We start from the raw sequence: 17,222 nt of genomic DNA on the forward strand, positions 1-17,222 counted from the left end.
CTAAATCCAAAAATGGATACTAAGCAGGAGTTTGCTGGCCTCCATCAGTACTAGAGTCTGCCCACAGCCCCACAGTCAGCTGGGCTCCGCTGTCTTTCACAGCAGTGCTTCCTGACAGCTTTTGACCAGGGCCCAGGCTGAAGCCTGGGCTCTCATCCACCCCCAGGGTCTGCCACGACGGAGCCTCCGCTCCCAGCGCACAGCCCCCTCCCTACACAGCTGTGTGTGCAAGAGAGACTGTGGTTTGGTTTCCCCATGTCTGTCCCTCTATCACGGGCAGCTGTCATGCCAGGCACAGCCCTGTCCCCATCCCTGCTTACCCCATGAGGTCATGAGCAGATCAACACACATCATAGCAGGTCTAGGCCTAGGATAATTGGAAGACTGAGACAATCTTGGTAAAACTCCTATACAAGAAAATGCCAGGGCCAGGCATGGTGGCTCATGCCTGTAATCCCAGCATTTTGGGAGGCTGAGGCAGGCAGATCACTTGAGGTCAGGAGTTCGAGACCAGCCTGGCCAACATGGTAAAATCCCGTGTCTACTGAAAATACAAAAATTAACTGGGTGGTGGTCCGTGCCTGTAATCCCAGCTACTCTGGATGCTAAGGCAGGAAAATCACTTGAACCCAGGTGGCAGAGATTGCAGTGAGCCAAGATTGCACCATTGCATTCCAGCCAGGGTGACAGAGTAAGACTCTGTCTCAAAAAACAGAAAAAAGAAAAAAAAATGCTGATCATTTGTACCCATGGTTTCTGGGCTATCACATCTTCACTCCCTTTTACCCTTTTTACCTTGATCACATGAAATAAAAAGTAATAATAATAATGGTAAGGAAGCATGTTGAGCTTAGAGGGAGCAAGAGATGCTCTGGTGTGTATCTAACCAGAATGTCTTAGCCCGTGGGGACAAATGCTCACTGACATTCAACGTACAAAGAGCAATGACTCTGAGCCCCAGTCTGCTTACACAAGACATCTTATCTTTTCAAGTCTCCAGATATCTCTAAGGTCCTCAGGAATTACACCCAAGTGTCCAGCACTTCCCAGTTCCAGTGGGCACCCATCACATGGTGCTCTAGGGGTTGGCGTCCCAGAGCAGCAACTCTGCAGCATCCGGGTCATATCAAAGTTCACCATCCAAGGATAGACTGAAAACACCCTTCATGGTGCCGAGCCTGGGGTCCCCAGACCTTATAACCCAGGCCAGTGGACCCAGAATAGCTTCTCTGCCTGAGATTCAGTGCTGATCCATCCTCTACATCCCGGGTGCGCAGATCCAGGGCTTCTCATTTAAAAGGGCCAGTGACAATTCTTCCAGTCCTTAGACCTTTGTGCTAATTTTCTATAGCAGGGTAGCCTGTGCCTCAGTTTCCACTTCCAGCACAAAGGGAAGATCAAACCTCATGCTCTTGTGTCCTCTCTCTGTTTCTATTTTCCTGAAAGCATCTCCCAACCTCCCCGTCCTCTCACCATCATGACCATGTATACACTCACATCATTGTGTGTATAAGAAAAAGCAAGAATTCAGGCAAAGTAAAATATAATATTTGCCACTCAGCTTGTCCCTCATTCCCTGAAGCCCTGCCAAGAACCATGCGCCCCCACAATCACCAGTAGTAAAGTGTTCCTAAAAAGAACATTTATCTTTCCAGGCTTTACCTCTGCGTTGAGTCAACACTGCCCCCGCCACCCCCCACCCAGTTCCCCAGCATGGATGGAACCAAAGGGGCCATTCAAGGGGTCTTGCAGAACAAAGGATTAATCTTCTCCAAAATAATGTTAAAGTTTTCATCTATAGCTAGGGAAAAAATGCATGCAATTTTTCCAATGATAAATTTCCTGGCTTCTATACTCAAATTGTAAAAGTTTTAAAGCCATGGCACCCAGTTCCATGGACACTTGTAAATTTCCGGACCACTGATCAGAGTCATGAGTAGAAAGGGCACCTCAGAGGAGACCCAAGCTCCAGCCCCAGCCTTTTCTCTAACTGGCTTGGGGTAAGAACACTGCCCAGGTTCCTCATCTGTGAGTTCAGGGGATTCGGCTCGATTTCTAAGGATTGCAGAGCTCCAACATTCTAGCATTGCACTATCACTCATGATAAGTAATTACAACCAAGACAGGATTTGACCTTGACACCAGCGTCTGAAGCATATATGAGAGATCTCTGTTATTACTTCCCAAAGCAGAAATGGTGCTCCGTTCTTGCAGAAGATCAGGAAGAGATGACAGTGAGCCAAAAGATGTTCATGGAGTATCTACTGTGTGCCAGACCACGTGCTGGGTGCTGAGGTACACAGTGACCAGAGAAGACGTGATCAGCATAGAACCGACAATCAAAGAAGTTGTGGCTTTCAGGGATCTTTCAGTTGGTAGGAGAAACTTACACTAAATAACTATAGGTTACAGAATGCATCGCATCCCCCTAAAATTAATTTGTTGAGGCCCTAAGCCCAATGTGACTGTATTTGGAGATAGGGCCTTTGGGGAGGTAATTAAGATTAAATGAGGTCATGTGACTGGTGTCCTTATAAGGAGAGGAAAAAAGACCAGAGCTTGCTATCTCTGCATGTACAAAGAAAGGGGGTTATGAGAGCACAGAGAGAGAAGGCAGCCATCTGCAAGCGAGAAAGAGAGCCATCACCAGAAACCACATATGCTGGCTCCTTGATCGTGAACTTACGGTTTCCAAGAGTATGAGAAAAATCAATGTTTTTCAGTTACCCAATCTGCAATATTTTGTTATGGCAGCCCAAGCTGACCAATACACCATGTTTACACCATGCTTCATCAAATCCAGGACACTATTGACTTTGTAACACACCATTGCCTTATGTCTGCTGAAGAAAAAAAAAAAAAAAAGAGGCACTGCCAATTAAACACAATTACTTCTTATCACTTAGAACTTCTAGATTCATTGAAAAACTCTTTTAGAATCATTTAGTTTGGGCTGCTCTTATACAGGCAAAAAGGGGAATAAAAGCAAAATAAATTAATTACACTATCCCTAAAACTTCTTAGTCAGTGTCGAAGTCTTCTGAATCACTTTCCAGCTCAGACTTGAAAATGGCACCATGGATAGATGATGGATGAGGCCATATTTCCTAAAAGTGTGCTCCACTATTGCTTCCAAGACTTTATTCCAAGTTCTTGACATTCATCATGCAAATGGATGTTGATGCTTCCATGCTTGCCTGTGATACACAATTCTTGCACACTAATGTAACTGTAACGTAGCTTCATCTCCTTGTGAACTCTTTCTTTCTTTGTCCTTATATTAATCTGCTTAGGCTGACATAACAAAATACCACAGCCTGGGTGGCTTAAACAACAGAGCTTTATTTTCTCACAATTCTGGAGAATGAAGTTCAAGACCAAGGTGCAGGCAGCTTTGGTTTCTCCTGAGGCCTTCTCCTTGACTTGCAAATGGTCACCTTCCTGCTGTATCCTCACATGGCCTTTCCTCTGTGCTCACACATCCCTAGTGTCTCTTCTTCTTGTAAGGACACCAGTCATGTTGGATGAGGGCTCTATCCATATGACCTTATTTAACCTTAATTACCTCCCCCAAAGGCCTTATTTTCAAATACAGTCACATTGGGGGTTAGAGCTTCAACATGTGAATTTAAGGGGGACACAATTCAGGCTACTAGTCTTGTAAAGCATTTTGTTGTTAGTTTGCAAGAGAATAGTGATCTTATCTTTCAAATGATAAAGAATTTTCTTTGCTTGCTAGCATCAAATTGACACCCTGCTGTTCTGTTTTCTTTCTATATAAACTTTTTGTTTTGGTACCAAATTAGAGTAATATTGTTTTGTAAAAGGTATTTTAAATATAAACTAAACCCCAGATACGCAATGTCAATCATGCACCTAACTCCATTGGAGGGATGACAACATAAGCACCCATGACCAAGTCTGTGCATGCTCAGACAATGATCACAGCAGTCAACGCTCTTGTCCAACCCACAGCATCATAAGATAGCATTTAACAGTGAGACACATCCCCCTTTCAGAAATGTTAAATGTGGGGAAAAGTGTGTGTGTTTTAGATGAAATATGGTAAAAAATAAATAAATAAATTAGGATATCCATGTAATTCTTGTGCAGTTTGAGTTTTTAATAAATTCGCTTCTATATAATATATAAGCAAATTGAAAAGTGTGACAGAGAATGAATTTACTCAAGATTTCAATGAAATTTTTAATGATTCATTTGTTCTAATTTCTTTCTTTAATTTTCTAGGTAATAAACCCTTCACTATACGGAATGGTTCTATCCAAATATATCTAAAATGATGCTGGATATGTCGAAAGCCAACATTTCGGTAATTAAATATAGTAAATTATGATTAAATTTCCTCTCTTTTCCATCTTGCAGATGTTTGTATTATAGAAATAAACATATTAAAATTCCCAACAGCATACAAACCTTAGGGTCACCCTGTATAGTATTAAGTGATTGATCACAAGTCTACAGAATGCTGGGATGAACAGAGTTGCTCCTAAGAAAGGATTTCTCAAGCTGAGACCCAGAAGGTGAGTTAGGAGTCAGCCAGGGAGAAGGGATATTCCAAGGAGAAGGAACAGCATGCACAGGGCCCTGGAGGTAGCAGACAGAAACTAGGGAGGAGGCAGACAGACTTGAAGTTGAGGGTGAGGGATGGGGGGCACGGAAGGGCACAGAGCAGAGATACAGGCAAAGGCCTTCCTGGGCCCACCTCACCACGTGTAGGCACATCCCAGAGTGCAAGGAGGTTGCTCACGGCTTCACTTTTTATAACAGCAAAAGATTACAAATAATCTCAATGTTTCATCCATAAGGTGCTAGTTAAAGAAACTACGGTTCACCCAAACAGAAATTTTTAGAAAGTTCCAAAAAAAACCAACATGGAACTCTGTATTGCTATGCAGTGATCTCCAAGACAAATTAAGGGCTAGATACAAAATGTGCTAGATAGAAAGTGCTAGATGCAAAAGAGTGAGTTTGAAACGATATAATTTGTGTTAAAAAATTAATTTACACATGCTTATATGTGCTAGACTATTTCTTGAAGGATACACAAGAAACTAAAAGGGCTGGTTACCTCCAGAGAAGAGTATTAGGTGACTGGAGACGGGGTGGGAGGGAGAATTTCAGTGGTCTGCCATTGAATCTTTTTAGTCCTGCAGGAGGAGGAGGAGGGAGAAGAAAGATGTTTTAAGGGCAGCTCATATAAGACTGTGGCTCTGTTTGTGGGAAGGCTTGTGTGTGGACAGGTAATGATGAAGCTCCTCCATGTTCCTTCAGCTTCCTGCAGGATTCCGTCTGTCTGGTATTGTTTTTCTGCTGTTTCACATAGAGATGCTCTTTGAGAAAGATCATAAACTCCTCAAGGGCGGGAATCTTCACATGCAAGTTCAGAGCCCCCACAGTGCCCTAACACACATGAAACACAGCAAAGGGTGTCTTAATTCCAGCTGCCAGATGTGCTGGCTCACCTGCCCCCAGCCCCCACTCCACATGAAGCAGCCTCTGCAGTCTGCCCCAGACCCAAATGCTGCATAATCAAGCTGGGGAAATTCTCTCCTCCTAGAAATTCCAGCCCAGTCTCAGAGGCCGTATTAGAACTGCTCTTTGTGGTTAAAACGACTTTCGCAGGCACCAAGGGGAAGGGTTTCCAAACTGAGGGTTCACAATCCACCAGTAAGTTGTGAAATCAGTGTGGTGAGTCCAACAAGCCTTTTTTTAAAAAGAATGAGGGCCTGGAGAGGTGGATCACACCTGTAATCCCAGGATTTTGAGAGGCCAAGGTGAAGATTGTTTGAGGACGGGAGTTCAAGACCAGGCTTGGCAACACAGCAAGACCCCATCTCTACAAAAAAAAAATTTTTTAATTACCCAGGTGTTTTGGCCCATGCTTGTAATTCCTGCTACTGGGGAGGCTGAGGCAGAAGGACTGCTTGAGCCCAGGAGTTTGAGGCTGCAGTGATCTAAGATCGCACCACTACACTCCAGCCTAGGTAAAAGGAGATCCTGTCTCTTAAAAAAAAAAAGAATGGAAATGTTCAAAAGTCAGAATATATCACACACTAGTAAAAATAAGTATTATTTTGTGAAAATGTTTAATTTCAAATATGTGTGTGAACAGTGGGTCATAGGTAAAACATATTTCTTACCGTGGGTTGCAGCCAAAAGTATTTGAAAGGCAGTGGCCTAGAGGAGTGAGTGAGCAAAGGGCTCTGGAGTCCAGCAAAGCTTAGTTCAAACCCCACATCTATGATTTTGTCTCCCTGGCAGGTGACTTAACCTCCCCCCATGGTATAATGGAGACAGTAGCAACACCCACCTCATGGGATGGTTGCAAGGTGCTTAGGCTTATCTTGAAATCTTGGCTTAACACTTGATAAATGGTTAGCACTCGAGAAACATTCGCTATCACTATCACAACCAAGAAATATGCCCTTCGTCTTGCTCAAGAATCTCTGGCACCAAAGCAAACCATAAACTTGGTCATGGCCTGGTTCCTAGCTGCCCCATGGCTCTTCTGCCTGGCAGCTTCTCCCTAGCATCCTCCTTCTCACTCCACAGAGAGCAATTGGCTCCACTGCTTCCTGCCTCTTCACCATCAAAGGGGCTGAGTGACCAGAAAGGCGCATTTCATTTCAGGGGAGAACATTCCTTTACTCTAATAGGACATTCGTTATCCCAGCCCCCTTTCAGCATTGGTTCCAGGGAAATAGATGGTCTCAGCCACTGTAATTCCTTCATGATATATTTAAAGAGGAAGATGATGAAGGAAATAATGGCAGTCGATCTGTGGTTGGAAAGAGTACATGATGTGCATGCCCTGTCCAAAATTAAAGATGATGAATCAATATCTGAGAGGCAGAGAAAGTGCTTTATTAGGAACTTTGACAAGAAGACACCCTTTCTGGCTCCCAGTGGCAGACTGAACCATGGGGAGGTTTGGTTCTAAGTCTCCTCATCTGACAAAAATCTCAAGGCCCACCTCCCTCTCTCGCTCATACTTCCCAAACCAACTGCCAACCCTGTGTGCCCAGCTCAGGTACAGGTCAAGAGAGACGGGCCCAGCTGAGAGCCTGAGGGTACTGGAGAGACCAACATATGTTTCCCCTCAGGTTAGGACCACACCCAGTGCCTCTGGGTCAGGAAGGACTGGGATGCCTTCTCAGGTGTGTCAGCTTAGTTTGCAGAGCTGAGCATGGGCCACAGGGGCGAGCCACCTGTTACTAAGGATGCCCATTAAGAACCTACACTGTAACCAGATGCCAAGCCTCATGCAGCTGCTTCCTTTGCCCTCATTTCATGGTCCCAGTCTGATATGGTTTGGTTCTGTGTCCCCACCCAAATCTCATCCTGAATTGTAATCCTCATAATCCCCACATATCGAGGGAGGAGACTGGTGGGAGGTGATTGTATCATGGGGGCAGTTTCCCCCATGCTGTTCTCATGACAGTGAGTTCTCACAAGATTTGATGGTTTTACAAGTGTTTGACAGCTCCTCCTTCATGTGCACTCTCTCTCCTGCTGCCTTGTGAAGAAGGTGCCAGCTTCCCTTTCTGCCATGATTGTAAGTTTCCTGAGGCCTCCCAAGCCACGTGGAACTGTGAGTCAATTAAACCTCTTTTCATTATAAATTACCCAGTCTTGGTTATTTCTTTATAGCAGTTTGAAAATGGACTAATATACAGTTTCTATAAGAATACTAGGAGCGTATCTTGGGCAGCTGGGGCTGCTATGGCCCACTAGTAGGGGTTCATCCTATGAGTAAGGAAATTCAGATGTAGAGTTGTTGAATGCATGAAACTAGGCTGGAACTAGGACCCAATTCCCAAGCTGCTGCTGGTTCCACAGTCTCACAGACACAAGTTGGGAAGAGTGCAAAGTGATGTGCACACGTAAGGTGGCATTACCATCAAGGGAAGTGAAAGCAGTAAGAGCTACAATGATTGATCAGAGCAGTGAGGAAGAGAACAGGACTGTAAAGAGAGAGGAGCCAAAGACAGGTTTGATTAGAAACTCAGGCTGAATTTTGTGCTTGAGCCAGTACCTTGAATTCCAAGGTCAGAAGGCTTTGTGTGGATCTGAGGGGTCGTGGACATTTGCATTCCTGCTGCTTGCCGCCCCAGCAGCTGGCCTGATTTCCATTTCTAACAGTGGCACTTGCTCTGGAGGTACAGTATATTATGGACTAATTAAGGCTGTTAATGATAGTGGCAATCCATTAAGTGATCAACGGTATTATTCTGATCTATCTCTGTCACCTCCTTTCATCAGGCCATTAAGGTGACAAGCTTCATAGAACACGCTAATCTCCCCTCTGTCAGTCCCTTGGTGTTTTTTTCCCTGGAAGAGCTATGGATTCTCTGGGGATGAGTCATCCAAGGATACAGCTGAAGGACTGGACTCACCAAGCTCCTCCTCCACTCTCAGTCTGTTCCACTCAGAACACCTGGGCTCATGGGAAGTCTCTTTTGTATTCCCTCCCTGTTATGGACTGAATGTTTCTGGCTCCCTAAATTTCCTGTGTTGAAGCCCTAATCTCCAATGTGATGGTATTTGGAGATGGGGCCTTTGGGAGGTGTTTAGGTTTAGATATGGTCATGAGAGCAGGGTCCCAGTGATGGAATTAGTGTCCTTATGAGAAGAGGAAAAGAGACCAGAGTGCTCTCTCTGCCCTGTGAGGACACAGTGAGAAGGTGGCCATCTGCTAGCCAGCAAGAGGGCCCTTACCAGGAACCAGTCCTACTGATACCTTGCTCCTGGCCTTCCTAGCCCCCAGAACTTTGGGAAATCAATGCCTGTTGTTTAGACCACTCAGTCTGAGCCCTACCGGCGGGCTCATCTTACGAAAGAGGAAATTGAGATGTAGAGTTGTCGAATGCATAAAACTAGGCTGGACCTAGGACCCAATTCCCAAGCCACTGCTGGTTCCACAGTCTCACAGACACACGTATGAACACACACTGTTATACACTCACAAACACATGCTATCATATACACACACATACACTCACACATACACCAACATACACACACGCAGTCACACACATATACATCCACAAACACACGCTGTCATACACTCACAAACACCCACATGCTATCATATACACACATNTACACACAGTCACACATATACTCATATATACACTCACAAACACTGTCGTACACACACTCACACTATCATATACATATATACACTCACACATACACTCATATACACACAGTCACACATATACTCACATATACACTCACAAACACACACTGTCATACACTCACACTATCATATACACATATATATACACTCACAAACACACAGTCACACATATACTCACATACACTCACACACACGCAATTACACACATACATATACACTCACAAACGCTATCATGTACACACATATACACTCACACACAGTCACAAACATACACATACACTCAAAATATACACTCATAAACACACTATCATATACACACATACACACACATACACTCACACACACCTACATTCTCCCATATACGCTCACGAACACACACTGTCATACACTCACACACACACTTACACATTCACACAATCACATATATACTCACATAAACACTCATGAACACACAGTCATACACCCACAAACACACATACACTTACACACATAGTCACATATATACTCACATATACACTCATGCACACACACAAACTCACAAACTCAGTGTCATATACACACATATGCACTTACACATACACTTACATACACACACCATGTCACACACACATATGCATCCACTTACACACTCACACTTCATATATGTCCTTCTAAGCACAGATACGCTTTCCATTTCTGACAGTATCAATAATTCCTGATTAGTGAGACCAGTGACTTACAGAACCTTCCTCTTTTCCAACTCTTACCAATTTTTCAGTGACATGAAATATAGAATTTGGCCATTTCCCATGGGGCTTCAGCCAAGGGACGTCACTAAGAGCTGTATCTCAGCTTTCCTCTGCCTTCACACTCTCAACAGTAATGCTGCTCAGTATCCCCAGTGATCCCTAATGAGGGGGCTCCTCCACCCAATGCTTTTTACCTTTTCGGGGTAATTAAAGCAGAAGCATTCAAGGTTTCAGTCCCCATGTTCCCTCCTCAATCCAGCTACAGAGGGGAAATACTGGTCTGATTGGGCTGTGTTCCATAACGCTGACTGGGCCACGCTACTCGTGGGCAAGATCTCCATGCATTAAGATCTCCATGCAGTCTGCATCTCATGATTAGACTGGGGTTCTGGAATGCATTGAAACTCATCTCATGATTAGACTGGGGTTCTGGAATGCATAACCCCAATCTAATCATGAGAAGCCACAAGACAGACCCAAATTGAGAGGGATTCTACAAAATACATGACCAGCACTCTTCTAAGGTGTCAAGATCATGAAAAACAAGACTGGAAAGCCATCACAGACTGGAGGAGACTAAGAAGACCTGACAACTAAATGCCACGTGAGACCCTGGAGGGGACCGGAAACAGTAGTAGAAGAGCTGGTGACAATCTGAATGAAGTCTGTAATTTGGGTAACAGTATCGTACCAATGTTAATTCCCCTCCTCTGCCAATGCAATGAGGGGTATGTGAAAGGTTAACATTAGGGGAAGCTGGTGAAGAATATACAGGAACTCTCTACTATCTTGACAACTTTTCTGTAAGTGTAAGGTTCTTTCCAACTAAAACATTTAACTTAAAAAAAAAAAAAAAAAAAAAAAGGCCATGCCCAGTCTATATTACAACGTTCACTGAGAACATGCTGCTAGCACAGACCTGGCAGTGAGTTGCTCAGGGAAGGTATGCACTGTAGTCATGCACTTGCTGGTACTGTTTATTAGGTGCAGACATGCCAAATAAGAACCGAGTTACAAGCATCCAAATCAATGACATTTTAATAAATAGCTTACATATATATATGCACACACACACAGATGGCAATAAGAGATTTATTCTAAGATCTGTGCAAAAACGAGTTTGCCTAGCAAAACAAATTAACATGTTGGGTTTTAAACTATTGATATTTGGCATATAACCCATTGGAGTTTTGTTTTTTCTATTACAGCCACAAAAATAGTTTTTGGATAAAATTCGAATCACTTCTGCAGAGAGAAAAGACCTGGATCCCACAGAACAGTTAGAGAACCACTAGTGCATAAACAAGCATCACACACAAACTGTCATTTTATAGATGGGAGTCCAGACAGGCTTGACCGAGGTCACACAGCAAGTTAGGATGAGAACCTAGGTCCCCTGGCTTCTGTTTCTGAGCTCTCTGCACCAGACGGGTCAAGGACAGCCCCAGCAATGGAGCCTGAATCCCCGGACAGCCTGGTACATCACTGCAAAACAGGAAAGGCCAGGTTGGCTGGGGCAGCCGAGGGCGCATGGTCCCACGGCTCATGCAGATAGGGCTGGTCAGGAAGAACACAATGGCAATTCTGAAGAGCAAGTGTCAGGCAGCAGCTCTCTAAGGAGGTCACCACAGTCCACAGGAGGGATTGGATGGAGGACAGGGTGTGAGGCAGCTGGTGAGTGAAAGACCACCTCCAAAAGCATGGAAGAAAACTCCAGGCCTCTGCAAGATAAGGGAGCAGAGGTGACAACACCTTGGTCCAGCTGCTCTATTGAGCTGCTTTGTTGAAGGACTGAGTTAAACAGCAGATCGTGCCAAGGCTGCCACTTCCTGCCATTCACACCATCCCAGAGAATCCTTCCCTGAGCATCTAGATAACTGTGATTCATAGGTAAGATTATCTGACTCGTTTGTTAGCTGTTTAGTGTCTGCTCTCCCCCATTCGAACATCAGCAACTTGTCTGTTTTCTTCAAGGCTGAATCCCAGCCCATAGAATAGTGCTTGGCACATAGTAGGCACTCAATAAATAGCAATTGTATAGATGAGTAAATGGACTCTTCCCACACCCGACGTGTCTCTGACCTTGTATTTTTCTACATCAGAGATATTCCTAGATGCATCTCAGAGTCTGTTTGTCAAGAAGCAGAGGCTTTGATGGAAAAGTGCTTTGCTGAGAACATTTCAGGCAGCATTTTTCTTCTGCTTCATTTTCTCTTCCTAATGTGTGACAGGATGGCACCACCGGCTGCAAGCCATCCTGAGACCACGCTGCTTCCCTCCCGGGACTGTCACATCCACCGCATCTGGTTTACAAGCCAAACACTGATATCCTGTCCTTGGGTAAACCCTAACATTCCTGTCAGATGGTTTCACTGTCTTAGGAATTCAGCACTTAGAAGGATATTGAAAGTATAGCCCAAGGCTAAAAGAGACTCGGAATTTCCTACATTGAATTGGGGACTTCAGCATCACAGACAGATGTTTTTGGCATAGTCTACTTGGTGCAGCCCTCATAAACAAGCATCACACACAAACTGTCAGAGTTCTAAGTCCCTGCTATTTACGACCTTGGGCATGGGAACTGCCATCTTTCCTCCAGATGAAGAATGAAAGAAAGACACTCAAGAATAATGAAATAAGGGACTCTTTCAAGATTTATTAGGTAGACCCATATTCTTGATACAGAAGTGAATTTTGGGTCACTGGGGATAGGATTAATTTAAACAAATGGTGCCAAGACAATTGTCTATCCACACAAAGATACTCCACTGGATATCCCAATGGGATACCCAGGGAAATGTGTGAATCACTACTCTTATATCACATAAAAATCAATTCCAGGTGCCTTGAAGACTTAAATACAAAAAGCCAAAATTTTTAAAACATTTAGAAGATAAGATAGAGGAGTATTTTTACGAACTCAAAATCAGAAAGGGATTCTTAAAACGCAAAAAGAAAAGATTGATACATGTTGACTACTCTAAAATCAAGAACTTCTGTTCAAAAAGGAAGAAGAATTTTGAGGTATCAAAAGATACCATTAAATAAGTAAATAGCAACTGGAGAAAACATTGAAAAGATATTTAATCACCCAAGGATTAGTATCTAGAACACAGAAATAATTCTTAAAAGTCAAAGAAGGCCGGGCGCGGTGGCTCAAGCCTGTAGTCCCAGCACTTTGGGAGGCCAAGACGGGCGGATCACGAGGTCAGGAGATCAAGACCATCCTGGCTAACACGGTGAAACCCCGTCTCTACTAAAAAATACAAAAAACTAGCTGGGCGAGGTGGCGGGCGCCTGTAGTCCCAGCTACTCGGGAGGCTGAGGCAGGAGAATGTCGTAAACCCAGGAGGCGGAGCTTGCAATGAGCTGAGATCTGGCCACTGCACTCCAGCCTGGGCTACAGAGCAAGACTCCGTCTCAAAAAAAAAAAAAAAAAAAAGTCAAAGAAAAGACAAAACCCAAAAGAAAAAGAGCAAAAGGCATGAGAAATGATGCCACTAAAGAGAGGAAATAGGAAAAACAAAACTAAGGAGAGGAAATAGGAAGAGAAGGTCAATTTCATTAATAGTCATGAGAATATAAATTAGGAGCACAATATCATACTCACTATATTGGCAAAAATTAAGAAACTCGAGAGTAACAAGTGGTGGTGAGGATGTGGAGACATGGGGATTCTTATGTCAGAAGTGTATAATTATTTTGTCAGGAGTATATTCAGGCATTTTGGAAAATAATATGGAAACACCTTGAAAGTTAAAATTGCATCTACCATAAGGTGAGTGATTCCACTCCAGGTACACATCCTAGAGAAATTCTTACACATGTGTACCCAGAGTCATATGCAAGATATCCACAACCATAATGTTCCCATCAAAAGCCTGAAATAACCGACATGCCCATCAGTGAGAGAGTGCATAGTAAGTCTGGTATCTTCACACAATGGAAAAGTAGGTGACGGTGAAAAGTGAATGTAAGTATAGACACAAGGATAATCTTAGAACCATAATGTTGAATAAAAAGCAAGTTTCAAAGGACTATCATCAATATGTCTTTTTTAAACTCAAAATCAAGCAGAATGAAACAACATATTGCTTAATAATTCACACAGATGAGGAGGTGAAATGGTATTTTAAAAGTTCACGGAATGATACACATAAAATTCAAGATAGTGGTTGTTTTTATGGAAGAGCAGGGCCATGGAATCTGTTGGGGGAGGACAATGCCGACAGCATCTATCTTATTGGTAAAACTCTGATTTTTAATTTGGGTGGTGGCTTCAGCAGTGTGTGTTTCATTAGTATGCTTTATTTGTTACATTGTTATATAGACTCTACATATACTTATTAATAAATTTATTAAATATTATATACTAAAATTTAAAATACTAAGAAAGAATGTGAGGGAAAGCCATCTCTGGTCCCAAATCTCATTATCTTCCCTGAAATACATTTGCCCTTTGGGGGCATGTTGAGATTGATTAAGGCCAGATCAGTTCAAATTATAAAATCATTATTATTCATTCATTTACCAAAAATTATAGAGCATCTACCATGTGCCTGCCCTGAGGACTGGTCACTGAGCAGGACAAACTTGGCTCTTGCTCTCACTTTGACAGAGCTAAGACTGTAGGAGCTAACCTGAGTCCTGGAGAATTGTCTCCTTCCTTCACTTCCTCTTGGACAAGTAATCTCCATTTCCTTCCCCATAGTGCTGCTGTCTTCTGAGAAGAGGCAGTGGACAAAGGACAAGGACCTGTCTTGGGAGGAGCTTTCAATACAATCTCTTCTGGGGTCTAGAATCTGCCTCCCAAATAAATCTTACTTTATAATTAGACTTTCTTTGGCCACTAGACTGTCCCCCTTATATGGTTTGGCTATGTCCCAACCCAAATCTCATTCTGAATTGTAGCTCCCACAGTTCCCACGTATCATGGGAGGGACCCAGTGGGAGGTAACTGAATCTTGGGGGCAGGTCTTTCCCATGCTGTTTTTGTGATAGTGAATAAGTTTCATGAGATCTGATGGTTTTATACAGGGGAGTTCCCCTGAGCATGTTCTCTCTTGCTTGCCGCCATGTAAGATATGACTCTGCTTCTCCTTCATCTTCTGCCATGATTGTGAGGCCTCCCCAGCCATGTGGAACAGTGAGTTCATTAAACCTCTTCCCTTTATAAATTACCCATTCTCAGCTATGTCTTTATTAGCAGCGTGAGAACAGACTAATACGCCCCCCCAAGTAATTAAAGCCTGTAGGCCTTTCTATACACCTGGCTGATGCCATCTGCTTAGACTGCAACAGTCTGAATTTGGATCCTGGCACCATGATTGAAATGTGAATGTAAATGGCTTGGAGCTCCGTTTTTCACGAGCGTTGGTGTGAAGCTTGTGTCCCGCCCTATCCTTCTCAACACCTTGGTGTGTTTAAGCGACCTGCTGACTCCTCAACACATGGTCTCCCTTGGTGTGCCAGGGCCCTCGATCCCTGCTTGCTTGCCACATGCTATCAGAGTCTGACGACACCTGGCCAGTCCTATATAAAGGGGAAGTGGTGACTGATGGCCTTGCTCTGCCCAAGCTGCTGCTGTGAAACCTGCCTGGAAGACACTGACAGAAGCTCTAGCCCTCCCTTGTGCTGAGAAGAAAGGCTCCAGCCCTCTAAGGGTGGTGACTATAGGAACAACAGCTCACCCCTTCTGTCAGCTGAGCCATCCCCAGCTTGGAGAGGTGAGATGCCACCTCCGCTAACTTCGTTTTTTGGCTAGAAATATCGATTTTCTTCCTCATTGAGTCTGAGGAGGTAGCACTAGAAAAGCCTACTTGTGCTTTTATCATTCGGATCTCTGGGTAAATTCTTACTTACCCAGAGACAAAAAGAACCTGTTCTAAGCTGCAACTTAGACGCAAAAATTCGATATTAAGCAGGCATAGAGAAGGCTGAAATATGGGTCTGTCCGAGAAGATGGTGAAAGGGGATTGCAAGTAGAGACTGACAGCCCCAAAAACTCGGAGAGACCCCCAGACAAGTCAATCAGAAGTGCCCAGGGTAACTTTCCCATAGAATTTTCTGCCACAGTGGAAATGCTCCATGATTTTATGTCCAATATGGTAGCCATGTGTGTCTCTGGAGCACCTGAAATGTAGTTAGTGTGACCAGGAAACCGAGTTTCTAATTTTGCTTGATTTGAATTAATTTGAATCTGAAGAGCCACATATGTATTACTGTATTAGACAGAAAGCTCTAGAAAACCCTAAATTAAACTGAAAAAAAAAAAATGAGGGTTGTCAGTAAGGGATAACCACCACGAGAGGCTTTCAGCAGGTTCTGAGCCAAGTTTAGAAACTTTGCATGGGCCAGGCTTCAGCAGGCCAGGGGAAGTGGAGTTTCTACCTGAAGCTGAGGGGAAATCCAGCTCCATCTCCACAAAAATAGTATTTTCTAGATACTGAGAGAAGAGGTTAAAGATAGATGTAAAGAAGCCGTCACTGTGTTGTTTATTATAACCCAAACACTGGAAGTAATAGGATCAATCCAATAAAGACTGCTGAGCATATATGATAGAACATTACATGAACATTAAAAATCCTCCTGTCAGCTGAGCCATCCCCAACCTGGAAAGGTGAAATTATTTGATCACATAAGTGAAAGAGTAGAACATAATATATATGTATATATATGATGATCAAAATTTCATGGAGGTAAATACACTATATATACATGTACAGAAAACAGCTTAGAATGAAATATAATAAACTATCATCAGGAGTCATTTCTAGGTGGTAAAATTTTGAATACTTTTACTTCTTTTTTTATATTTTTTGTATATTCCAAATTTTCTGTAATGGTCATTTGTTATTTTATAGCAAAAAAAAAAAGTCCTACTTAAAGGATGTTCTAAAGAACTTTTAATAGTGTAGCAAATGCAACTTATTGATAAGCAAACAAAGCATGATATGATATTGTACATGTAAGTTCTATCATAACTACATAAACCATATGTGAAAAGATTGGAATGTTTGCTATGCTCTCATGAAATTACATACCTTTCTACTACAGTACTCTTTTCTGTAGCCATCTTTTCTGCAATTAGATGTGTATTATTTTGTAACACTGGGGTGGAGAACTCTAACTCATCTGGATGAATCTGCAACCCCAAATATTTAAACAGGAATGTTCAGGCCCTTCCCCCAACCCTGGGTAGACTTGAGCCTTGCCCCTCCCACAGCCTCTTGGGGACACAGTGGCAGTTTCTCACCCAGCACCCTCAGTGGGCTCCTGACATTCCCAGTGCCAAAGTGGATGGCTACTCACCCTTTGGAGCTGACCTTTTC

The 17,222-nt window shown here is 43.3% G+C and overlaps 1 protein-coding gene across 2 annotated transcripts in view; it reads right to left on the bottom strand.

Moving 5' to 3' along the window:
• Positions 1 to 10,264, bottom strand: part of PLXNA4 (plexin A4) — a 519,820-nt gene extending 509,556 nt beyond the window's left edge. The window contains exons 1-2 of one of the 2 annotated variants that reach the window (XM_025379046.1): positions 10,086 to 10,255; positions 8,057 to 8,172 (exon numbers count right to left, since the gene is read on the bottom strand). In XM_025379046.1, coding sequence (XP_025234831.1) covers positions 8,057 to 8,114 — 58 coding nt within the window. In that variant the 5' untranslated portion in view covers positions 8,115 to 8,172; positions 10,086 to 10,255. Of the gene's footprint in view, positions 1 to 8,056; positions 8,173 to 10,085 lie in introns of both variants that reach the window. The other variant, XM_025379048.1, reaches the window with a different exon arrangement.
• Between the last annotated feature and the right edge of the window lie 6,958 nt (positions 10,265 to 17,222).

The sequence above is a fragment of the Theropithecus gelada genome, chromosome 3, assembly GCF_003255815.1.
Source record: "Theropithecus gelada isolate Dixy chromosome 3, Tgel_1.0, whole genome shotgun sequence".
NCBI classification, from domain to species: domain Eukaryota; kingdom Metazoa; phylum Chordata; class Mammalia; order Primates; family Cercopithecidae; genus Theropithecus; species Theropithecus gelada.